The sequence below is a fragment of the Chelonia mydas genome, chromosome 15, assembly GCF_015237465.2.
Source record: "Chelonia mydas isolate rCheMyd1 chromosome 15, rCheMyd1.pri.v2, whole genome shotgun sequence".
Taxonomy (NCBI): Eukaryota; Metazoa; Chordata; order Testudines; family Cheloniidae; genus Chelonia; species Chelonia mydas.
The window spans coordinates 15,192,514-15,218,763 of NC_057856.1; the positions used below are offsets into that span (position 1 = coordinate 15,192,514).

At 39.4% G+C, this 26,250-nt stretch overlaps 1 protein-coding gene across 3 annotated transcripts; it reads left to right on the plus strand.

The window, feature by feature from the left end:
- The first annotated feature begins 4,380 nt into the window (after window positions 1-4,380).
- UBE2L3 (ubiquitin conjugating enzyme E2 L3) lies at window positions 4,381-24,771 on the plus strand. Of its 3 annotated transcripts, none has more exons than XM_037878413.2 (4): window positions 4,381-4,640; window positions 13,966-14,061; window positions 20,291-20,477; window positions 24,048-24,771. In XM_037878413.2, exons 1-4 carry the CDS (start codon window positions 4,614-4,616, stop codon window positions 24,200-24,202), a joined length of 465 nt encoding a protein of 154 aa, XP_037734341.1. In that variant the 5' UTR covers window positions 4,381-4,613; the 3' UTR covers window positions 24,203-24,771. The 3 variants fall into 3 exon arrangements, with proteins under 3 accessions (XP_037734341.1, XP_043385233.1, XP_043385232.1); XM_043529298.1 differs by lacking the exon at window positions 4,381-4,640 and adding an exon at window positions 5,163-5,181; XM_043529297.1 differs by lacking the exon at window positions 4,381-4,640 and adding an exon at window positions 5,168-5,186.
- The last annotated feature ends 1,479 nt before the right edge of the window (window positions 24,772-26,250 follow it).

The window sequence follows — 26,250 nt, forward strand, 5'->3', positions numbered from 1 at the left end:
ACATATATGTATATATATATACACAAAACAATTCACAAGACTAGGTTTTGAGGACATTTTTCAAAAATGTTTTCAACAAAGTTACGCTTCATTCACCTTATCCAACATAACTGTATTTGAAGAAATGGTGTTTTAACTTGTTTCCTAGCTTTGGGGAGACTCTGTATATGTGGATCCCAAGTAATGTATTAGCTGAAATCTTGCTAGCTCTTAGAGCAACAGTACTCAATCTTCGACTGCTGGTCTGTGCAGAACAGGCTGGTCACCTGGTGCTGGCTTTCCTTGTTTCCAGCTGGTAAATCACATTAAAAGGAAGCTAAATATATATTTCATATTTTCAAATATTGTTTTTCCATGGAAGCAATTACTGCAGTTGTGACACGGGTGTTATGTGACCATGAATGGAAGGGGAGGCGACTGCTGTGAATGGGAGGAATAGTGGTCCGTGAGTCAATCTCTCCATTAAGACATGGCCCATATTATCTAAAAGCATGAGAAACCTCTGTATTAGGGGTTTTGAGCATCTGTTCATGTTAGTGTTATGCACACAATAATACCAATTAAGTCAACACATCCAGCCTTTTTCTCAGGATGGAGAGCTTTGTGAACTTTTTTTTCTGGAGGGAGAGGGGCTGGGAGGCTGTATTTACTTTTTTCATGAATGCTTTAAGAAATGTTCCATAACGTAGAAAGCATCTGCCTAAAACAGAATTAATATGACAATGTACATTACCCAAATCACAGAAGGCAAGACAGAGGGAGAAAAAACAAGTTTATAAATTTGTATTAAATCCTCAAATGAGAGAGTAAGAGTCACAATAACCACCTCAATACATAATTCATTGCTTAAAAATGCTTACTATTAGAAAACAACTCAAGAGATAAGGCAACACATATAAAAACAGCATTTGTCAGCAAATTTATGGGAATGTAGGGTGAAGAATTTCAAGTGAAAAAAGTTGAAGTATGTCTTCATTCTTTTATCCATTTTATTCTTTTAACAGTTGCAATTGAGAGGCATATAAAATGGTTTGGGACATGGAAAATGGATTTTTGTAAATGTTTTATCCTATTAGTAGTAGTTATTGGAAGTGAATGTCACAGTACTAGATTAGAGATAGACCCTTTAACTGAATTTCTATCTAAGCGTATACAAATTCTACAAGTAAACATGATAAAGGATTTCTTTCTCTCTGCTCCACCCGCCTACCCTCACCCTGGGTCAGCATGGGTTTTTGTGTTTTTTTTTTTGTTATTATGAGAAAGTTAATCAAAGATATGGGTTTTACATTTGTCTAATGAGTCTGTGAGATATGTCTAATATCATATCCTCTGGGACTGAGTTGCTGTTGTGGGCTAGTGGCTGAGAAAACTTTATTTCCTCTCAAGGATGAGTTATCTATCCTGCAACAATGGAACTGTCATGGGAGATCATGATCTTTGAGCGCGAAGAGGCCCTTAAGGTAGTTTTGGGCAGGCCCTTGGAGGATTTGGAAGATAAGGACTGAAACCTGTGCTCTGGACAGTATTCATTGTCAAGTAAACTCAATCATACATTTTGAATTTCTTGGAGGTGTTTTCTCTTGTTTTTGTTTAAGTCATAAGTTTCATTCTTGGGTATAGCGTATTGCAGTAGTCAAGCCTGAAGGTCACAAAAGCAGGGATCACGTTAGCCAAATGCAGAACATGCTGCGAATTCAGTACAGTTGGGGGTCCTGGTCTCACTCCATGTGGAAGAATGGTGGTACAGGCTCTGGAGGCAAAGGAGCAGTTCCCTGGGGGAGGAAACCCCTGCCACATCTTTGAGATGATACAGCAGCATTTCATGACTGACAATAACAAATGTCATAGAGAGATGCAGCAGCATGGTCACTGTTACATAGCCCTTGTCCATGGACAAGAGATCATCCACCAGTGTGATCACCACAGTATCTGTTGTGTTCAGTCTGAAACCTGATTTGAGGGGTATGCAGGATATTGGTAGTTGGTAGGTGGAATGTACACAGTTCTTTGCAAGCTTCTCAATCATCTGGCTAGAAATGGGATTTAGGGATTCAGATGGTTATTTGGGAAGACAACTGCAATGAACAATGGTTTCTTAAGAATGGATGGACTATAGCTTACTATAGTATGGGTGGTAGCTTTTCCTCTACAAAGGAAGTGTTGACTATCTCCATTAGTAAGGGTCACAGATACTGTTTGGACTCTATCTTACCAGCCACGGAGGGCATTCATCAGAATTGCAGATGATGGCTTAGTTTTCATGTAGTGCTTTTAGGACTTCATCTTGAAGAAGAAGGTGGTGGATTTCTTTTTCCAGCAACAGGTGGGGACCTGAGCATCTGTATGTTGGAAAAACTGAAGTTTAAAGAATAGGGATTTATGGTGTCTTTGAAGGACTATAGCCCTGGTGTGATTAAGAGTTTTGGCAGAAAAGAAATGAAGATAAGGTTTGAAACAGTTCATGTGTCACATATTTACAGGACTGGAAGACACATAAGTGCTATTCTCCCCAGTCAGTATGGTATCAGATTTGGATATTTCAGGTTTCAGTACAGTAAGACTTCAACTAGTCCTTGTTAATCAAATATCAATGTTCTTAAACCTTTAGTACAAACATCCAACTTCAGTAGTACGCCAGGAACTTTTATCAGAGAGACTCTGCAGCTTTTCCATCTCATCTGCCTTTTCTCCTTTCTTTCCTGAGCAATAGTCAGCTTTCTCCCACTGTGTACCTGCTAGGCACAGCTGCAATTGCTCTACATATACAGTTACCTCTCTGAGTCACCCTGCTCCTTTTGCTTAACCTCTCTCTGTGCTTCATTTTCCCCATCAGCAAAATGGATATAATAATCCCTAAATGCCTAATATTAGAATAAAGTAATCATAACACTTAACATTTATATAGCATTTTAACTGTCAAAAGCATTTTACAAACTAATTATTTCTCACAACACCCCGATGAGGTAGGTATTAAATTAGTTGCCAGGGGTTGTAGCATGATTTAACTCATTACCTAATGTTAGTAAAGTTCTTTGAGTTCTTGGAACAAAAAGCACCAGAAAGGCAAAATATTTGATTAAATAATAATTATTATTTGATGGATTCATTCTATGCCACTCAAAGGAATTTATTCTGTATGTTTTAATGAGACTTTAAAAATCTCTCGTAACAGTTTGAAATTTCACCCTTTCAAATTACCTGAGTTTGACAGGACTCTACAAGTTTGTTGTAAGACTTAAAGCTTTTCAGGAAAGAGGAACAGCATTTCCTAAAGAGTCAGATTTGCCAAGTCTCAGTCACTTGGGGACATGTCCAATGCAGAGAGGAACTAAGGGGCACAAATACAAACAGAATGGAGTTGGGTAGTACTCCCAGAGAGGATTGTGCCAACAATGTGCATTAGAAAGTCTACTGAAAATTGAGAAGCCAGTCAGGGAGAGATGAAGTTGGGGAGCAACCATGTTTGGAGACCTGGGAAAAGGCTGTAAAGCACATCACATTGTTGTGTTGGTTAGTATTAGCTATACTATTCCACAGATTTCATTCTTTCTGGAGAAAGTAGGAATGCACAGCTTCAGCGGGGAAGCCAGCAGGATGATGGCACCTGAACTAGCTGTACTAGTGTATTTTGTGGTGGGGCTACTCAGCGCATCTTGTCTGATATCAGTGGGGCATATGATAGTTTCTAATGACTTCCTGGTCTATGCTGGAACTGCAGCCCCCCCACTCCTGTAAAGGTACCCCCAAAGAGGGAGTATTAGTGGCTCAGAGAATCAGGTGGATTTATTCAGTAACATTTCCCTTTTTCCACAGATGCTTCCATGGAAGATGGTGCACAGTAAATAAAATACAACCCAGCAGCAGTAGTAATAGTAAAAAACGGATAATACTAAACCGCCCAACCCAAACAACATAAAGGAAGGGGCTTTTAAAACTGTCTTAAAGCTAGTGCCAAAGAAAGGTGTGTGCAGCGCCCTCCCCAGTTTTCCCTCCCTTCAGCCCAGAAGTGTGAATGCTGGGCTCTTCCTCTGCCCCACCTCAGGGCTTTCCAAGGGGGCTGGACGAAGGGTCCCCTCCCCTCTTTCGCCCTGTGCCCCAAGAGGACCGTGTGTGCAGATCTCTGCTCGTACACACACGCGCACAGGGGCCGCCAGGAGCCCTGAGAGGGAGCCCCCCAAAGGGGTCCAGGGGTCCCTCTCTCAGAAAGGTGGCCTGTGCAGTCCCTGTGGCCCCCCCTCCCAAGAGTGTGCAGCTCGCACTCGCAGCGTGTGCCTGGGGGGAGGGGAGTTCATGTTTCCCTGCAGGCCCCCGGGGAGGGGGGACCCCTCGCTCCTGCCCCCAGGGTACAGGCCCCCTAGGAGGGGACGGGGTGTGTTCTCTCCCCTTGCCCAGAGCTGCAGGCTCTCCACGGGAGAGGCGCGGGGAGCCTCGAGCATCCCCTTGCCCCTGGGCGGGGTCTGGTCTCCTGCCCCCCGAGGGGGGGGGGGCAGCCCCGGCGCGGAGACAGGGGCCGCTCGCTCGCTCCCCCCCCTCCGTTCCAGGAAGCACCGGGCTTTAGCCGCCCAGCCCGCAGCCGCTATGCATTGTGGGGCAGCAGAAGCAGATCCAAGATGGCGGCCAGCAGGAGGCTGATGAAGGTAACATCCAGCCCCGCGCCGGGGAAGGACCGAGCGGGGGGCGGCTTGGGGAGGGCGCGCTTCCGCCCCGGGCCCCTTCCGTGCCGGGGGGGGCAGGCAGCGACCCCCCCCCCGACTCGGGGCGCGCGGGGAGCTCTCCCCTCCCCCCCGCGGCAGCCCGCGGGACGAGGAGACCGGAACGGGAACAGCCGGCATCTAGGCCGCGCCTCGGCGGGGCCTCGCTCCACCCGCTCTGCCCGGGGCCGGGCTCCAGGGCGCCCCGCGGCTGCCTGGCCCCGTGTGGGGAGCCAGCGAAGGGCGCTCGGGGGGCCCGGGCCGGGCACCTCCCTGAGGGGGCTCCTGCCGTGACTAAGCAAAGAGGAAGGGCGGGGGCTTTCTCCCCCCCGGGCTCGCCGGGATGGCGGTGATTCGCCCGAGCTGGCTGCAGTGCTGCCCGAGCGCCCCGCAGCCCCCGGCGGGCAGGAGCCGCGGCCTGCCGGGGCCACGAGGATAGGACGGGGTGGGACGGACGGACGGAGGGTTCCCCCCTCCCAGTCTTATTTTAAGTTGAGTTTTGTCCGGCATTTGTGTACTTTTAACGTTAATCTGCCCCGCGCGTGAGGCAGACGTGGCTGGTTTATCCCGTTGACATATAGGTCTGGGTTCAGAAGTCACTTCGCTCAGTTTGCCTTAAACATAAACGCATTTGCGTTTCCAAACCTCTGTTCCTTCTGACGTATGTATAATAGTGTAAAGGGCGGCCGCCGCCTGTGGTGGCTGGTTTTTACTTAAGACTGGTTTTATTCAGTAGTTTTATTCTATTCTGTTGTTCAGTTTTGTATCTTTATTATTTGTTCTCTTGCAATAGCTCTCACAATGTGTAAGATGCTTTTCCGATGCCTAGGAAGACAGTCACTGCCCCCAGAAGTTTACAGTCTTATGTCGTGGATGACATCGTTATCATCAAATCAGATTGCATACTACTCAGGGCAGGGATCTGCAACAGTTTCTGTTTAGCACCTAGTGGGACTGCAACAACTGTCATTATCTCTGTACCTGGTATTAATACAAACATACCTTGATCTTTGCACTTAGGTGTTCATAACCTGAGTTAGATAGATGATATAGTTTAACCACGTGATACATAGATGCAAGAACTAAACTGAATATTGTTCAATGTTCTTCATATTTCCCATATCTTATACTTGATGGGAGAGAAGTTTGGTGCCACTTCCGTTAGTTTTGTTCTTTTAAGTCTGGATCCTGAAACTGGCTTCAGGCTGGTGGAGCCCTGCCCAGAGCCTCACTGAGATCAGTGGGGTTGCACCCGGACATAGGGTTCTGTCCTTGTCGAGCCGGATGCTGGATTGGGGTGTGAAACTTGAGTTATACATTCAAAAATGCCCACGGATTATAAGGGCAAAGAGAATTGTGATAATTTAATATTGATTTCATTTAAGATTAGCTTTGCTCTTTTAAATTTGTTCTGAGTGTAGATTGTAATTTAAACAGCAGAACACCTTCGATGCAGAGTCATGCACACAAGATAACATCCATAACGTCAGCGAGGAACATAAACTGCTCCTGAGGAGCTTGATGAGACTGAACTAACTTAGGTTTTTGTTTATTTTTTGATATATTTTATTTTTAATAATATATCTTAACTGCTACCACATATGAAGCTGTTGTTGCAAATATGTCAGAATAAACCCCCTCCATTTCACATGGTGAACAAGAGTAATTATTTTATGTTTTAATAACCTTAGCTTTTCTGTTTTATTTGAAATTGAATTTCATATTCAGTCATATATACCTTTTTAAAATTTGTGAAAAATAAAAAATGTACATAAATACTCCTAGTACATTTCTAAACAGGAGAAAAAAAATATAATCTTAAAAGTCTGGAGGGCTGCAGAGGCAATAGTTAATATTGCTAAGTGTCTACCAAAGCTAGTTATCATTCTGCTACATTTTATGGTGTTATTGCCGCAGTATGTTTACAGAGACAGTATATAGATGATAGTTTTTTGAAGTATTTGATTCTTCTGTCTGCACTTAGACATATCTCTTCTAGAAGAAATTTGTGGCCAGACCTTGATTGATTTGAGAGCGTGGTGTTGGGAATAGAGAATCTATTACTCGATTTTACTTTCATTTTTGTTTCATGTTCATGAATCATGGTAATCAGAAACTTTTCCCCATGAGTTCAGCAGCTGCAAAATGCTCTTAACAGTTCAGAAATTTCCTTCTTATACACCACAATTAGTAGATATTATTACCCACTCCCATCACCCCACCCCCAGTTTCAGGATTTTGGACTGTAGTACAATTCCACAGTACCACAAACTGCATCCGTAAGTGTTCCATTGCTGAACAGATTCTGTTTTTGTTTTTTTTTGTTTTTTTTAAATAGTGATGATAATTGGATGTTTTCTCAGTTATTTAAATTATACTTTTTAAATAAAGCTTAGAGTCATGAAATGTAATGAATGCTCAAAACCTCAAAGGAAATCCAATTTTAGCTCTGTATTTTCACACTTGTTAATAATAATAATAATAATAATTAATAATAATTTTTAAATCTCTTAACTTTCTTACAGATCTTTGAACTAAATATAGTTTGTTTTATAACTGAAAATAAATTTGGAACCTCCTGCAGATTGTTCAAAATATAACATTCATGTGAACAGGGATGTGAGTGAATTAAAATAAAACAATTTCCAAAGTACTGGAGTTGTTTGGAACCATTGACATGGATCATGGTTATTTATTTATATTACACCAACAACAAGAGGCTGCACTTGAGATCAGAGTCCTGTTGTGGTAGGTGATAGTGCTTGCTGTGAAGAGAGACAAGACAAAGTGTGGGAGATCGTAGTATCATCCCCACTTTACGGGTGAAAACTGATCTCTCTCTTTAAATTGAGAGAGTCAGTATTTATATTTAGTCTTGGCAGAATTCAGTTTTTTTTTTTGTAATTTCAATGGATAATATTGATGTTTATTTTTGAGCATTTTTTAGATTTTTATCAATTAATTTTTTTACATTTCTGTGAAATTATGGGTCATAAGCACTTTTCTCTATCATTTTAAATGTTCAACTGCAGGAAGGTATGGGGAATCAGAAGATTATTTAATGACAGTAGACACTGAGATTCAAAAAATTCAAGCTTTATAACTTAAAATACAAATTGTCAATATGTCAAAATATACAAAGTAAATATCCTTAAGTCAACAAATCATAGCTGTTTTTACTAGTCCTCTCGTTAGTCCATTCGTAACAAGTCTAATTCAAAAGTCTAAGTCCCTGGGTTTTGACTCTGTTCTCAAGTAGCATTTTTCTCTCTTTGCCTGGCTATACATTTTAGTTATTATTGATTGAAATATGTTTTGTTTTGTGACAGTGAAATGGATATTTACCAATAAAAATCAAATAGTTCTAAAATTATATTTAATAACTTTCAAATCTTAATATGACATACTAAAATTTACACACATGCAATTGTATGGTTACAATCATAAACATTCAAAACAGGGCAGGGGCGTTGTGGTGGTGTCTAGGGGCCTGAGCCCCGTTGTGCTAGGCCCTGTACAAACAGCAAATAGTGGCGTTTCGTCACAAACTCTCATTCATCTGAATAGTCTAATTGAAGTCATTGGGGGCTACTTGCATGAGCATTTTATAGGATCAGGCCCCAAGTTTATCATAACAAACTCAGTTAGTGGATTAAGCCCCGAGTACATCAAAGACCCAGTTTTAATCTATGAGCCACCATGACAGCTGAGCTCTTCTAGAACAGTGCAGATCTCAAAGCATGTGAGAGCTGGTGACAAAGCATTCTCTGTCGAGGGGATCCAGCTATGGAACAGTCTTTCAGAAGGGAAGTGGTAAATCTGGAGTCTGTCTTAGGAAACCCTGTAAGGACTTCCCTTTTGAGAGAGCTTTTACACCGTAGCTGACACTCACAATTCAAACACCCTGTTTATTTCCAAACTGTTACTAACCCTTATCCACCAACACCACAAAAACCCTACCCCAAGCAGAGTTTTGATCCCAGAAAGGGAGGAGTGCCAGAGACTCCATGGTGTCCATAATAAAGGATTTTGTTGTTGCTATTGATTTTATGCAGAAGTCACTTGGATACCACAGTGATAGGCAACAGTATAAAATCCTAAGGTAGATGGATGGAGAGATGACACTAGCTGGTGGTACAGTTAAAGATGAGAGGGAGGCTTATATGAGAAAGGTGGTGAAGTTACTTGTCTTTGTAAGTATACATCATGTTAATATAAAATACCATGTATGGAACTTGTACTTTTATTAAATTGGGTTGGGACTACTGTATATAGAGAGATATACTTAAAAACATAATTAGTAGTCCAGAAGACGCTCTTGGACAGTATCTGACACTCCTTCCTCAGGTAAAGCTCCTGTTGAAGTCCCAACTATAATATGACCAAGTAAAGGTTTCTATTAGGTCTATAATATTTCCACTTCCTGGGGGTTTTTAGTGTTTAAAAAAGTATAATTAATAGTTTGTTAATGTAAGCTTTTGTTTTTATGTTTTAAGGAAGTGAGGAATGGCAAAGGAAGATTATTTTAATCTTTTCTTTGTGTCCTCCCATATTTGCATAGCAAACATTTATGAAGCAATGAACTCCACGGTGAAATAAATCTCAGAACCACACCCATGTAATTAATGTTGATGGCATGTATTTACATTATGCCTTAGTGTTGTAAACAGTATAACAACGCCAAATTTATTGAGAATTTTGTATTTTTAATCAGATTTTTTTCAGTTTATAGCTTTCATACTTTGTATGTGTAGGTTTTTAATTGTTCTGGCCTTTACTCCTCAGTAACAACTAGTCAGGAGAAACATAAACTTTATCTGTTTTTGTGTTGGTGTTTTTTAAAAAAACCTTACACATTTTACAGCAGGAGTGAGAACAGTACTGTTTTATAACTCAAAAATGGGTGACTATATTTTACTCAAAATTCACTTTGGAGCAGAGATCAAACGTAGAAACTTTCTGCTGGAAAGAAGAATTATTCAGAAAATAAAGAATATATGAAAACACAAAATTGTAATGTTTCAATGGAACCTTAACTACCGCTTTTATGAAAACTAAATATTCTCATTTTTTTTATTTAAATTTAAAGTTTTTTTTAAAAAAACCAAACACTACCCTGCAGTACCAGAGAACCAGAAATTGAAAAAGATCAACTTCTTACCACTGGCTAAGAGACATATTCATCATAAAAACACCTATGTTTAAAAATTGTTTACCTACTCTTGCTCATAAATAAAAGATTACAGAATATTTTTTCTCTATTGGGTTTATTTACTTTGTGCGTGATGCAAAGCTTATTGGAGTCAATGAGAGTCTTTCCACTGATTTCAATGGGCTTTGGGTTTAAACCCTTTGCGTATAGTCAGTTTCCCTGTTTTCCCTGTGTAGACAATCATTGAGGCAGGCCCCAGTCTTGGGATGGTTCATATGCGCAAGAGTTTGCAGGATTGGGACCAAAGTAGGTTTTCCTTGTTTGTGTGGCTTTTTCAGAAAGCAGCAGGAACTTTTTTTTTTTTTTAGCCTGTTTATAAAATCACAAACTGACAGAGGGACTCGGGTGCAAGTGCAGTACTTGAAATTACTTTTAACTCTTTTTTAACTGACTAGATTTCAAGTTATTTTTCTTTTCTTTTTACTGTTTGCTTGATTTTGAATTTTGAATTTATGCTTTCAAACAGCATAAATGGTGAAAAGTACTTTTTTCATTTTCAGTACTGTAACATACGTAAGAAAAAATACTAAATGCTTTTGTGATCCGGTCCCTTCAGTGCTGTACCTGAAGATTAAATATTACATATCAAACAGTATATTCTCCATGTTATATACTGTACTGTGTTTTTTATCTGAACTTGTCGAAACGCTTTACAGACTTGAAGTCCCCACACATCCCTTTAAAATAAGTAGATGTCTTCATGTTATAAAAGGGAAACCTAATTCAGCAAGGTCACACGCAGGGTCAGTGGCAGAACTGGAATTAGGAGTGTGCACTCCCACTTTTGTGTTCTAGCTATTAGTACACTCTCTCAGAGGCAATAATTTACATTATTTAAAACAACAACAGTAAAGGGGGTGGGAGAGAATGGGAATTCAGCTATTCGCTACGTTTCTAACCTTAAGGTTTCTTTTTGAAAAAAATGCATGTTTGGCCTCAGTCTCTCACTTCCAAAAGACCTTTTTGTCCTTTCAGAGTCAGTGATCTTAAGGTGAAATTAGTCATTTTTCTGTCTCTGAACATGGTACTACCTTTTGCCTGTTGCCTGTGGACATTCAGCAGAATCATATTTTCTTTCTTCTTTGACAAAAGTATGTTTTTATTCATTAGCTATGTTGCCTTTGCTGTGCTAATATTTTATTATGAATTGTGTATCACCAACAAAAGTAACTAAATTTCGGTTACAAAATCTTTATTCCTGGCATTGCATCATCCAGAAAGAACACAATTTGATTTGCAGCTTCCTGGTTGAATTTGCAGGGGGGGCAGTAAGCAAAAAGCCACTTCTAAACTGAATAAGTTTAATATGGAAGTTACTCATTTGCAATAAATATGGAATCTCACAGTGCTACTTTCAGACAGTAATTTTTGAGTATAAAGTGAAACTTTAAGCAGCCACACAAGGGACTGACAAAAAATGTTTGTCTAATGGAGATGATGATATAGTAAAGGCAGAGTAGGATTGTACTCAAGGACTTGATTCTCCACAATCTTGCACCTTGTGTAGTCATGCCTGTTTAAAATATACGTATTATATTCTAGTCTGAGATGGCAACTTTTTATACCTACTTTGTACTTCCTTTGCATAAGTAGAAATTGCTACAGTAGGTGAAAGGTGGTGGAGAATCAGGCTCAGATATTTGGGGATACTTGATGGGCTGGGGGTCTCTTGAATGGGTTTCACTATTATATGTCATTTCAAACGGAAGCGTTGCAGAGCCAGTAGGATTACTGGCGAAAAAAATTTAATTCTGTCAACTTTGAGTGAAGGATTTTAAGGGAACCAGAGAGAGGCTTGCTGGTTCATTTGAAACTTTCTTTGGTTACATACAAAACTTAATGATTTTGCGGTGATCACAGTTAACTTCTGCACTGTATTTATTGTATTTCTTAAATCAACCACATTACAGACATGTCAAGTTTTTAAAACAAACGTGAGAGTTTACCTCTTTAAATTAACATCATTTTTTTTTCATTTTTTCAAAGCTTACCACATTTAAATGTGTTAATTATTTAGAGGGAGACAGACACTGATCACTTGATAGTTAACTTGTCTTTATATAACTACTTCATCCTTCATCTGCTTTTATATGTATTAGATTGTAAGCTCTCCGGTCAGGGACCATATCTTCCTGTGTTTTTTGTATAACACCTAGTATAGTGTGACTGTGATCTTAAATGGGGGGCCATTTGAGAGAAACTAATATAAATTATACATATTATATAAACATCTATCAAGAGTTAGATAATGTTTAAAATAACCAATTTTTCTATCCATCTGTGTTTTGTGGGAGAAGGCATCAGTCATGCATATGTTCTGTTTTAAATGTGTGCTGGTTGATCTGTATCTGTAACTTGCCTGTTTCATGATATCCCATAAGTTATTTTTGGTTTAGAATGGGCTTCATTGTTTAAAATTGTGGGTTATGAAAAAGGGTAGTTCAATGTGACTGCACAACAGTGCTACGTGCAAAAAAAAGAAATGAACCAGCTGAAAACGCAACTGAATTAGTTACGTACCTTCCTGAGTTTCTCAGAAAAACACCACAATCTTCTGTGCTTTTGAACTGAGACCTTTTGTACTTTCAGTGTCCAAAACCAAATACCTAGCATAGTACTAGATTCATAGTTAAAATGGACATATGATGCCTCCTTATTGCTGCTGCTAATAAAGGTTATCTTCCACTGAACAGCATGGTTTAGGTTTAGCATATCCCTATGAATGGCAATCCATGGGACTCGTGATGTGTGTGTCTTCATGCTCTAACGCATAATCTAATCACAAAAACCCCTATTTCTGTAATATTGAACAAGTTGGGGCATATTTAATGGCACTGGAGCCAGGGGACCAGACTAATTAGTCATTTCTAGTGTCCCGAAGACAAGTCTGAACCTTATGTTCTGGAAATGCTCCTTAACTGTGCTTATGTCTATTCTGACATACTTAAAGGTTCATTTTCTATTGTGTATGTTGTATGTGAGTTTGGACTTTGGTCTTCCGGTTGAACTTACATTTAATCATGATGCCCTAGTAACACTCTAGTTCTGAAAGAATAAGAGAGTAGTCTTTTTGTTTCACTGGGAGTGCCCTTTGCAAACTACTGATGTATTTATTAATAAAGGAGATAGACGTAGTGTGTGTTTTCCTTGACCTAAACTCTCTTAAAATATTGTGTACACTTGTATGTAATTGGCTTTTTTTTTTTTTTCACTGAAAACTAGTTAATAACATTTTGGCTCACAAGGCTTGTCATTCCCTCAGAAATAATTTCTGAAGGAAGGGAAAATATAGTTTCTTAGCTCATGCAGTTAGTTAACTATATTGCAATTCCTGAAGGTAGGTAAGTAAGTATCCAAATGGCTGTAATATTGCTGTTAACTTTGTTTTGTTTTTCAGCCTTAACTTGGATCTTTGTCTACATGATGGAGGTGCACTGGCCAATCTAATTCAATCTAATTAGACTGGTACAGACCTCTGTCTGGTTACTTATTTTGGTTTAAAGTGGGCATATTTCAGTTTAGTTTAAATCTTAAACCGAAATAAGTGTCCGCACGGTAGTTTGTATAAGTTTAATTAGATTGGTTTAAAATAATACCTTTAAACCAGCGTAGCTTCCTCGCATAGACAAGTCCTAACACATCTGTTACTTGTATTTGTAGCTGACAAGTTGATACAATATTCTCAATCCACAAATTCTTTGAGAATAAGCTTTTTAAACAAATGAATCTGATATACAAGTGAGTGTAACAAAAGTGTAAATAAAATATATAGCTATTATGCAATATTATTAACCATGCTTCTGTTGTAGCTCCATGGCATATCCCTTAATTCAGCAAATAAAGATTTTGATTCCCTGCCTTAGATAACCCCGATTCTTTATAAGTGTAGGAATTCCATTTGTTTTATTAATTATGTGGCTTGTCACTTCTGAAACCACAAACTCATTTAATATAAAACAAAGGAACCCATTTTCATTTCTAAGTTTCTTGAAAAAAAATAAATGAACATGCTGCTTATTACTGTTATTAATGTATACTTACGCTCTGCTTGCTTTTCAGGAGCTTGAAGAAATCCGCAAATGTGGAATGAAAAACTTCCGTAATATCCAGGTTGATGAAGCTAATTTATTGACTTGGCAAGGGCTTATTGTTCCTGTGAGTATAGAACACTTATATTGTGCTTAAAAGCAATCCACAGACCATTTGTACCTGGTGATGACTTGTGCTGAGGGGGGAAAAAACTCTCACAAATCCATAGTTTATTAGTACTGTAGGTGGCCATTACATAATTGTTGCACCCTGACAAATGGGTGATTATTTGCTGTTATAAAACATTACTTTGGTTATTCTGGTTATGTTTGAAGAAGAAAAGATCCAGTGAATGGTTGACTGAAAATATACCTGTTATTTACTGGTTATAAAAATAACTAGGCTTAGCAGGATTCAGTTTTAATTTATAACTTGGTAAATGTTGGTTTCAGATGACACACTGAAATTGACAAAAAAGAAAATAAATGGGTAACAGTCACTTTGCCTGCAGCAGTCAAGTGTCACTGGCCCTCCGGTGATTCGGAGTCCTGTTGTCAGGGGAGTGAGTGGGTCCAGCTGCAGAGGGCTCCCTGCGCTTCACCTGATCCCACGGTCGAGGCCGCTGGCTGGGACTGCAAGGGGAAGGACGACGAGCCTCCAGCTGTGGGGGAGGCCAACCCACTGCTGAATGGCTCCTGCAACAGTTCAGGGAGCCCTCTGCATCCTCACTAGCACGGACCTGCATTCTCTCACACCAGCTGAGAGTACCAGGAGACTGCAACCTTCCCTGCACCTTGCACCTGTAGGGATTAGGTATCACCAGTGCTGTAGCCATGTAGGGAGCCCACTGAAACTTCGCTGTCACAGCCCCACTCCCTTACTTGTGTGTCAGCAGAGTTGCAGAGGGCTCTCTAGACAGCTGCAGCACCAGTGACGCCCAATCCTTGCAGGCATTAGGTGTGGGGGAGGCTGCGATTATCCTGGCCCATCGGAGCAGAGATCCCTGGCCAGGACTGCAAAGAAGGACCACAAGTCTCTGGCTGGGCCAGACACCACCCTGTAGTTGAAGAGTTCCTGCCTGGGGTTGGCTCACACATTCCTGGCTGGAGACACCTAATCACTGCAGGCACAAGATGCAGGGAAAGCTGTGGTCCTGGCCCGGCAGACTAGAGATCCTTGGCCAGGACTGTGAGGAGAAGTCAGTATTCTCCCCAGCTGTGGAGGAGGCTATTCCACTGCTGAATGGCTCCATCATTGGGCAAGAGCCATTTAGCAGTGGGGTGGCCTCCCCCACAGCCAGGGACTCATCTTTGTCCTCCTCCTCTTCCTCCTCGCAGTCCTGGATGGGGATCTCTCCTGTGCCCCGCCAGGACCCCAGCCTTCCCTGCACCTTGTGCTTGCAGGGATCCAGTGTCACCGGCCCTGCAGCTCCATGGTTACAGCCCCACTTGTTCATTCACCAGCCCAGAACATGGGAGCCATCCGCAAGCAGAAGCAGTTCAGCAGTGGGGTGGCCAGCTTCATGACCCAGGGCTAATCCTTACCCCCGGCCAGGTCTGAAGGAGATCTCTACTGGGCCAGGATGACTGCAGCCTCCCCTGAACCTGGTGTCTTGGGCCCCTCAGCTGCACAGGAAACCCCCTGCAACCCTGCTGTTAGCGCTGCCCTAACCCCAGCCCTACCCCCACCCCCCCAACAGCAAAAATCACAATAGTTCAAAATAGGGGGAAAAAAACTTTTTTTAAAAAAATTTTTTTTTATTTTCAACAGTAAAAATTAGAAAAAGTTGAATTCTGACCGCACTAAATGTAACCTAGGTTTGTACATGATGCATAATGAAATTTTTAGAAGTCTCTAGGGAGGATGGAGCTTTTGAGATTAAGCTGCGTAGACTATAAAACAAACACTGTTGTAAGGTGATTTGAGCATTTAAGTTGCTTAACAATCACTTATTGTCAACTTAGTTGCGGGTGGGGAGAGAGAGAGAGATGTAGGCACGCTACTATTTTCCGGGTATCTGTTTATGTGGAGGTAGCCCATAATTCACAGGTCACGCAGTAACATGTAAAGAATCTTGTGCTTTGAAACAGCTAGACTAAGCAAATACAAAAGCTTTGTGTATGTTGGCACTTAGATCATGTTAGTGAATCCATTTTTACTATTTTTAAATGGTTCCTGCTAATTTGGTGTAAACATAGTTTGCCTGGCCATTAAGACTTGGTGATAAGAGTATTAAAACAGTTATGATTGTATCATAGTAGCCAGGCAAACTGTATTTACCCTCATTTTAGCAGGAATAATTTTGAAATTGTTTTAAAACAGCTCTGCTAGAATGCTTTCTTTATGCCAGAGAAGGTGGGCCTAAACCAACAGGTCTTAAACTGGTGCAGGCAGTACAAAAATAACTGGAGTCCAAGGTGTGCTGTGGTATCATAGCTGACTATCCACATGGTTTAAAACTGTTGACTCAAGATAATGGAGAAAAGGATGGAAATACATGGGAAAACATGTGCAATTAATTCCATTTGATAGCCTTTCCAAAAAAATTTAGTCTCACTACTTGAAAATGCTCAGTGTGAAAGAATTTGGCCTGGATTTTCAGGATTGGGTATTTAAGTTAGGCTCAAATTGCTAGGTTTTTAAAATCTAAGCACCCCTTGGAAAACAGGCCACTTATGTATGCACTTAGGCAAGGATTTAGGTACCTAACTTTAGGCATCCACTTTTAAAAACCTTGCCCGTTGTTTTGTATTTTTGAAAGAGGAGTGTTAATAGGCAACTTTGGGGCTTGTCTACATGGTGGGGAAATGTATTATATGGGCGTATGATTTCTAAAATGCACGCTGTGCACTAATTGGTCTGTGTAGAACCTGCTGGCGTGCTTTAACAGCATGCTGTTTATATTATGTGAAAACTCACTAGGGAACCTGTAGTATGTACCACCAGGATCCACAGGGATATATTGATATGTTAGAGCGCTTTAGAAATCACACCTCTGTAGACTGTATTACCCCACTGTTTAGACAAACCCTAAAAGTAAATTACTACTATACTAGTCAAATAGAGAGGGATTTGCTGGAAAGGGGAAGGGAGGAATCCAATGTATTGGATTGTTTGGTTGAAGTCATATGGATTTTCACCTTCTTTATTTTGGGCATTTTCCACTACCAAGTTCCGTGCTCACTTTCCTGAATGAACAGCTGCACCTAGTCTGTGGAAAGGAGAGCTGGGCTACTTGGACATCAATACTGCCTTTTGGTTGGATGCAGTAGAAAGCTGGAGAGAAATATAATCTGCATGTGATCTTAAAGACTTTCAGCATCAGCTCTGCAGCGCTTCTGGCTTTGTTAGTTGAAAGCCACTCCTGAACGTGGATCATGCGTGCTACATCAAGATTCTTGCTGATCCTTTGGATTTGAAACACTGTAGAACGACTGATGCAAATAATCCCTTTGAGTCTTTAGTGCCTCTTTTGTGAATAAAGTGAGCAGGATTTGACCGTTAGAGAGGAGATTTCTATTAAGTAATATATTTTTAATAAAACACTGTTTATGGTTTTTGTACAGCATTTTACTGCTTTGGCATTCTTCCTAAAGCTGAGAGTGTGCTTTTCTTTTTAAAGAAAAACATTTTATGGTGATCTGTTTCTTAAAAAATAAATAAAAAAACAAAACCCTCAAAATGTTTGATCTTAAAAAAAAAAAATTAACAGAAAATATGTAGCTTTAAAAATGAGGTGTTTGTTTAAAACAAAGATTTCTGCTCATCAAGACTTGAACTTTGCAGAGGAAAGTATTGTAAATTCATGACATCACAAACACCAAAAACAGCATTGGGAGCTGCATCCCAAAGACCGCTTTAGGTTTTTGTTATGTGCTTTTGCAGGAGAAATGGAACTTTGAGCTCCTGTTTTGGCATTATTATGAGGAAATTATTTTAAAATAACGTTTTGTCGCTGAATCTACATGTATTAAGGATCTTATGTTTTTGTACATATTTAAAAAGCACCTTGGGTCGTTATTTAAAGGGAGGACATAATACAAATAATAATCCTCTCCTTTCTTTGCTTCACTGGTCTAGAATTGTCTGAAATTCAGCTGTCACACTGAGTAAACTTTTTTTTTAAATCGGCAGACATAATCTGGGTACAGATGAAAGCTTTTTGATGTTAAATTTGCTTTTGAAGTACCAGGTATATGTATTTTTTAAAAGTGCTGACAAGGATTTTTTAAAAACAACAAATTATCAGTATTTCAACTAGCTTTGGCTAGTTATTGATTGTCCAGTTCTATATTTTTAATCTCCCTTCTGGCCAACCCCTCTCCACAGCTTTTGTAAAAGTGATGCTTGATGTACAATTGAGAAATTATCTGGCATATGCAGTAGGCAAGCTTATTGAGTGATATTTTGTGTAATGCTCAGTTAAGGTTGTTGTGGAGGATACAGTTCTAGAAGTAGCTCAGCCTGCTATATTTGTCTCTAAAACATTGTTAAAGAAATAAGCAGTCACCTGGTTATGAAACAAGTCAAAGACAGCTTGTTATCTTGGGTTTTTCCTCTACAGATTTGTGTCAGATTTTTTTTATATTGCTTGTTTTACATGATTTATAACAGGACATTAATTTAAAAAAAAACCTTGCAGGATAAGATGGTTTCATATTCTATACATTGAAACAAATTTATGCATGTCATTGAATTTCTATACTATATTTGTTTCAGTTTCAAAATATGAAACATAAAAGAACATCAGACTCCTTGTGCCCTTGTAAAATACATTTATTGATTTATCATAAACTGAATCTTCCTTTTAAATACTGGTCACAATGGATGGCCTTTTGGGAAGTGAAAGGTGTAGCGCAAACATTCAAAGTGAGCATTACAGTCATTCATGTTCAGGTATAAGTGATGAACAACCCTTTGCATGCAATCTTGTAATTCAGCTTCTTGAGTCAGATCCTTACCCCTGCTCTGACCTCTTGTGCTGGGAATAAGGGTTATAGCTGTATAAAGTAGTTGTAAAAGCCCGGGATCTGTGAAAGATTTGTAAGCCCTGACTCGACAGTGTATCTGGGCCAGGGTGAAGCCTCAGTATGAAGTGTTGCAGAGATTCCAGGCAGCACTACGGCTCATAGGGCACGCTGTTGTAAGTTAAACAGGCTTCCAAGGCTGACTAAATTATGCCAGGGTCACTTGAGAAAACTGGATGGATGTAAAGTGGTTTAAAGGCATCTTCACCACCCCAGAACCTAGCTTTTGAGTTCTTTTCTGTCTTCGAGGACAACACAGAATCTCTCCCCATAGGTTTAATACTATTTTCCTTTCCCTGTAGAGTGTTGTTCTTTCCCTAAAGATGCTAATACTGGAGAGCTCATTTTTAATTTCTAAAATGGCTTTGATTAAAGGGATTGGACTGACTGGCTGCTAGGTGGGGGAAGTTAAACCGTACACTAAGTAAAAACTCACTTCCAGCTATTCTGAATCTCCCTTTCCCCAGTATCCTGAGTAGTTTTATCATGCTGGAATTATTGTTTGCAGTATAAAATGTTATATTTTGATAAACTCTAAAAATATCAATAGTTGATTTTTCTTCTGGGTTTCTCAAAATAATTTTTGAAACTAGGACTACTGTGTCTAGCCGCAGTTGCTGTCGGTTTCTGAGCATTGTCTTGTTCAGTTTCACTCTCCCTACTTTCATAGTCCTCTTATTGTACTCCTCCCAGTATGATCTGATGAAAAGCACCCGAAACTGCACACGAATTCAGTGTTCTCATCAGCAGATGCAGTAAAAAAAATGAATGATCGGCAGATTTTATGCAGTCAGCTAAAGCAAAAAGGTTCTCTCAGAACATAGAGGGAAACCTGACAAGTCAAATTGCTCTGTTGTTTGTACCACCATGTTGGGAGAAATGAAATAACTAGGTTTAGGGACAGAAACTGAAAACTTGAGGAAGAAAATTGGTATCTAAGAAAGGACTCGAAAACCTTTGTGAAATTGGGAATAACTAACAGTTGTGAGATTGGAGGCCTCTTTATCAATGTCACAAAGTTCTGCTTTCACCAAGTAGAAACGTCAGCCACCCCTCAGGGCTGCCATAACATGCGTGGCTTTTTTTTTCCTTTCAAGGTAAATACAAATACTGACAAAACACTGTTACCCCTTTGCAAAAGAATATTATGGTTTTGATATTTTCTGGCACATAAACCTAAATCTAGACAAGTAAATGGACTTGAAGGCCTATACAGACAACAGGTGTATCTTAAACATGGACCATTCAAAAGATTGAGCACACAGTCCCTTCCCATGTATCTCTTCTGATGTCTTAAGTCCCGTAATGTTCTGTCTTCTCATTTGCAGGACAATCCTCCATATGATAAGGGAGCCTTCAGAATCGAAATCAACTTTCCAGCAGAGTATCCATTCAAACCTCCTAAGATTACATTTAAAACAAAGATCTATCACCCTAACATCGATGAAAAGGGGCAGGTTTGTCTGCCAGTAATTAGTGCTGAAAACTGGAAGCCAGCAACCAAAACTGACCAAGGTAAAACACTGTGTATGGTGAACTTAATCTCAAGTAACTGTGTTGGTTAAAGCCAAGGGATGCTTGGTATTATCCCAAGGTATCTGTTGTCTGTAGGTCTGTGCAATGGAGTACCCCCTCTGGGAATGTAGTGAATCAGTGGTGGTTGATCTTCAGTTATACGTTAGGATAATGCCATGACTTAGCATGTGTTGCTGTGGAGCTCCATCACTGATGATCAGAGTGTCAGGTTTGAAATACCTGGAAACCATAGAACGACAGATTCAAATCCTAACAAAGATGGCTCCTCTCTTAGTTCTTAAAAGATGATAAATTGAGTACTCTGAGACTTAGCGTGGAGGTCTCTTGGATAAGACCTTAAACATTTTAGGGTACGGTTGGGTTTGAGGGACTTTTCTATTTCCATTTATTGTCAGGCTGAGAATTTGTCTCCGTTTGATGCTGGCTGGCAGAGCTAAGTGGTTTATATATTGGTATTGAATGCTGCTGGGTGACTATTGTAAGTATAACTATTGTTAGGGAGCTCCTTTTTTGTATGGGCTTTTTTTAGTGTTATAAACCCAAATTAATAATAGAGAGATTCTATATTTCGTCAGAGCTTTAGTGACCACGAAGAGCTTTTTTTTTTTTATGTAGGAGGCAGAGTCTGTGCAGGTATCCTTGACCAAAAATTTCCCTTCTCCTAGTCCCCATCTGTCAGTTTCTCGCCATGAACTATGTGTTGACAGTAAACAAATACTATAGTTAATATGGATGTCCATGAAAATGCTTACATCTCTGAACTCCCCTTTTCACTTCCATATACTCATAACTTCCTAATACTATGTCTGATCTCAGCCCAGAGAAGGATTTAGGAAACTAATTGAGGTATTTTTGCCCACCAGTAACTTAAATAGCCAAATAAAAACCACCAAATCTATCACATGGTGAGTCCTCCAGGAGGAATAGCCCTTTAGCCAGACTTGGGGGAAAATTTAAGTTGGGACTGTGCATCTGCTAAAAACTTAAAATGGTGCTTCAGAGTATGTCTGGTACAGAAGAGTAAAAGGAGAACTATACAGTCTCTCTACTTGGCCTAACACCTGGGCTTTGCTCAGCAGCTTCAGCTGATACTAATCATTGAAAATAGCAAAATCCTCTTTTTAAAATAAACAAGGGGAAAAATAAAACTGCCTTAAAATCAGGAATCTGGAAAAATCCTGGGTGAAAAAACATTGCTGATTTTTGCTGCATTTTGCAAGTTTACGCTGTGTTTAAAAATTCAGTTTCTCTCTCGCAATGGCAGAGAGTCTTCACAATGTGAATTCACTGCTTGTTGCCCCAGCCTTGCATAAAACTGTCTGCAACCAAATATTGCCAGTCTGGCTGAGGTGCACATTCCTCTTACCGTAAGACTGGAAGGGACCTCGATCATCTAGTCCAGTCCCCTGCACTCTTCCTCATCCCCGTGCTGTGCTGCAAGATATGACTTTTACAGTCTGCAGGAACCAAAGGGAAAAATGCAGCATCACTCAATGCAGTATCATGATAGCTTTAAACAGACAAATGTCAGGAAAAAGGAAAGTTTAGGGGTCTCAACTCATCACACCTTTCATATACCAAATGCACCTCTTAAGGCTATACAACATTTTAAGGTTACAGCCGCTTAATATTAAAAAGATACATGTGCATTGTGATTGAATTACTGTTAACTCATCTTAATACTATTTTAGGGCCTGACTTGTGTGTGTTAAATATTGCTGTAATATTTTTTTCATTGAATTATGTAATGTCTGTGAAAGAGGAGCTGTGGCATACTGTAGTGTTGATATTTGGCTTCGTATGGTGGCAGCTCTCAGATGCAGCCGTCTCATAAGTCAATTGTGAAATCAGCCAATATCAACACTACTTGATTTAAACAACTCTAGTTTAAGGTAAGCACATGTAAGCCAGCCCCTACCTTAGAAGTAGAGGAATAGGTTATCCTACTGGGATCCAAGTTTTGGTCTCGAGCTATGTTCCTCGCTCCCAGATGGGTGAGTGATGTGAATGCAATATGTTAGACCCTCTGGCAGAAGCACCTGAATGTAGTATTCTAGTTACCATTTTGGTGAACTCTGAAATGATGTGATAGATGCCCGAGTGATGAACAGAATCCAAATCCTCATCTGCTGAGATGCTGTTGTGGAGTTGAGCATGGGGAAATATGAGTGCATTTAAAGTTGGGAAGTATGGAGAAGGAAGATGATATGCCTGCAGGAGAACAGTAATTTGTAGCCTGATTTGAGGCCATTCCAAAATCTCAAAAACATGTCCAAACAGTTATCCTCCCACAAGATTATAATATGGTTCATCCTTCTAGCATTGATGAGACTGAACTGTGTGTTAACCATGCCCCTTGAATTTTGCTACAGCCTTTGCAACGTTACAAAAGTCTGTAGCGCATTTCAGTGCTATAGTAGAGACTTCCCTCTTCCCCCTGTTGTACAAGTACTATATTTATCAAGCAACTGTGGTGTTGAGGGAGGGAAGCTTCCTTTAAATGATTTTTATACCCGAACATTCCAGAGAGCTGCTTTCCATTCCATATGACAGCTGGTTACTAGTGTGGAAAATATTAAGTTAATAAAGTTTTGGCATAGTTGCCTGAAAAGCAGGGGAGCAATGCTGTATATTGTTTGAGACCCCTAAATCTGACTGGATTGGGGTATGATGAATGAACGTCAGACAGTGAACTCCTGTTTTTTTCTACACACCTATTTTCTGTAGATCTAAGATATTTATCGCAGATAACCTAGCTTCCATTTGTGCATATTCCTTTCAATGACTGCACACCGTGTAGTACAGTATGAGAATTTGTGATTGCTGCAGCCTGTCAGTTTAGCTAACTAGTTCCTAATGGCCAAAGGAACATAAAAAACAAAGTAGCTTTAGATTTCACAGCAGTTTGCCAAGTCCATAATTTGAGTGCTGAGTCTAGTTTAGGTTAATGTGGTTAAGACAGACATTTCTCATGAAGAACATTGACGTTTTTAGAGCATGGTCATGAATATTGGGGTGAGAATCACCCTGAAGTATTACCAGTTTGTTCATCCAGTATATCTTCACCAGCAGGTATATTTGGCAATTCATGTTGGAGTAATGGTAGAAATTGTTTCAGGAAATGAGAGAATATCCAATGTATTGTATTCATTTTAGACCAGGTTGTTTGTAACAATGGTAGTTTCTTCCATATACAGCTAGATAAAATATATTTCATCAATCGTGCCAGTTACTTAGCCAGAAAATCTGGAATGCAGTTTGAGCTGTATGGGATTTGTCTGTTAGTTTTCTAGTGTCAACTTCCAGTTTTTCCCTTCTTGAGATGAATTATGAATTCAGAATCACTACCAACCTAAAATTTTGAACTGCGTGCAGTTGCTATTTACTTGTTCATACAATGTATTGGTCTGTCTTTGGAAAGCATACAGATTTATAGGGACATTCTTTAACACTATCTAAACTCTTAGTTTTAGTGCATCTCTCTTACATTTTGGCTATTTAAAAATTAAATGTTCAAGTCACTGACAGTACTTGTACTTCTTTTGACAGTAATCCAGTCCCTCATAGCACTGGTGAATGACCCACAGCCCGAGCACCCCCTTCGGGCTGACCTAGCTGAAGAATACTCTAAGGACCGTAAAAAATTCTGTAAGAACGCTGAAGAGTTTACAAAGAAATATGGTGAAAAGCGACCAGTGGACTAAAATCTGACACAATTGATGTCAGCAACGTGTGTTAGAAGATCCGGAGCAGTGCATTTCAGACACACCACAAAGCAGGACTCTATGGAAAATTGACAAGTGCCACCTTTTGGTGTTAACTTGTGGCTGTTACTAACTTTCTACAGTTTTCTTAATCAAAAGTGGTCTAGGTAACCTGTAAAGAAAGGATTAAACATTTAAGATGTTCTAGTTCTGCTTTCTTTGTTTAAAAATCACTGCTTCAGTATACTTTAAAGGATGCTGTTTCTTTTTCTTGTCAGAATTTATCAAAAATATCTTAGACTTATATTCTGCCCTTAAAATTCAAAAGGTTGTGGCTATTTCTTATTTTCCCTTGCAGTTCCCACTATCTTGCATTCATTTAATTTTTCATTTAATTTTCTTCCCCCAAACTGATGTCTTAGAAAACATATATTCCTGTCCTGACAGAAAATGGTTGAACGTTTGGCAGTTCTGTTTACTTTTCTCTTTAGATGTTGCACTGTGCTTTGTGGAACTTAGGTTGCAAGTTCCCCTTAACTTCAGTTTGTAACATAATAAACAAAAACAACCCCCCACAAAAACAATCAGAAACAAAGCCTAGGTCTTATGTAAATCTGGCTGATGTTACCACAATAATGTTTATTAAATGGGGAAACCCAAGTTTTGTGTGCGTGATTGAATTAAAATATGACTTATGTGCTGGTTTCGGAAAACTGAAGAAAAAAAAAAAATTCTGTAGCAAATGAATAGTGGAATGTGATTATGAAGTTCTTTCACTTTAATTCTTAATATCTATGCAGACTAGCTAGGAAAAAATTGCACAGAACAGCATTTCAACCACTTTAGAAGAGTTTCAGAAATTGGGGACCAATAGGTACCAAAGTAACAAACTGTGTTTGAATTAAAAATCAATACTTTTTGGAAATGTTAATTTTGAAATTAAAAGCTAAATCTGACACCACGGCTAATCATTTGAGTACATCTTTCCATCAAAATGTATTATGAAACCATCTGTATTTTTTGGGATGGCAACCCCCTCCCCCCCCCAATTATTGTATGATTCTTTTTTTGAAAATGGTATGAGAATAGCATTAAGCAATAAACTAATAAATAGAATACATTTCACTAGTACTGTTCATAAATATCTGTAAGAAATAATATACTATGCTTGAGTTAGATGATTCAATGAGTATTTAAAGTAACACTCCCTCCTGTCTTATTTTTACCTGAATAAGTTATTTTCCCTTCAATCCAAGGCATGCCTTCTCAGAAAAAAGGACTGTTCAGGACTCAGTACCCTTTATAATCTGTTTTTCATATTTTTTAGCTGCCTGTTTTTTCCCCCTAAATCTAAAGTGAGTTCATAGCCACACAAACCGCCTTCTCTTCCCACCCATTAGAATTTTGATATCTTATTGAACAAGCAGGTTAATTTCCAGAAATTAGGAGTGCATATCATTTTGATGTGCAGGAAGCTGTATTAGTAAATTCTTCACACCCAGATGGTTATTTGTACTCCTACGATCAGCATTAGTACAGCCTCTGTCTTTGCGATGTTTCAGGACTTTTGTGTGTCTAGGAGCAGTAGAGACCCTTTAGGTTTTAATGTCTTGTATGTTTCCGGTCTTTTCTGCCCAGCCCTTTTTATCTAGATCCAGCTTTGATTCAGAATTTAGCATAAAGAATGACAGCCCAGTACCTTTGTTGAAAAGTAAAACATTTTAAAAGTGAGGGACCTTAAGAACTTTTATGTTTAAGTATTCTTAGACAGATTCTTTGGCAGGTAAATAAAGTTAAACCATGGTCACCTTATTTAAGGAAACTTGCATTTCCTAAGTGTTTTCAGGCTTGGTGAGAGCACTGTCTATTACCAAATTTTCTCATCTTTGTGTCTTCATTTGCAGAAAGTTCGTACTGATTTTGTTTCATTCACGCTCACTGATTCATAATAAAAAAAAAAAAAAAAAAAGCCAAATTATCTGTCAAACTGAAGTGTGTGTAACTTCTGCATCAGATACCTAAATAGCCCACTGTTTTTTCTCTCCTCT

Coding starts and splice junctions, on each gene's coding strand:
- UBE2L3 (XM_037878413.2), top strand. CDS start 4,614: ATGGCGGCCAGCAGGAGGCTGATGAAG. Junction 14,062..20,290: donor GGCAAGGGCTTATTGTTCCT/GTGAGTATAGAA, acceptor TCTCATTTGCAG/GACAATCCTCCATATGATAA. Junction 20,478..24,047: donor AGCAACCAAAACTGACCAAG/GTAAAACACTGT, acceptor TTCTTTTGACAG/TAATCCAGTCCCTCATAGCA.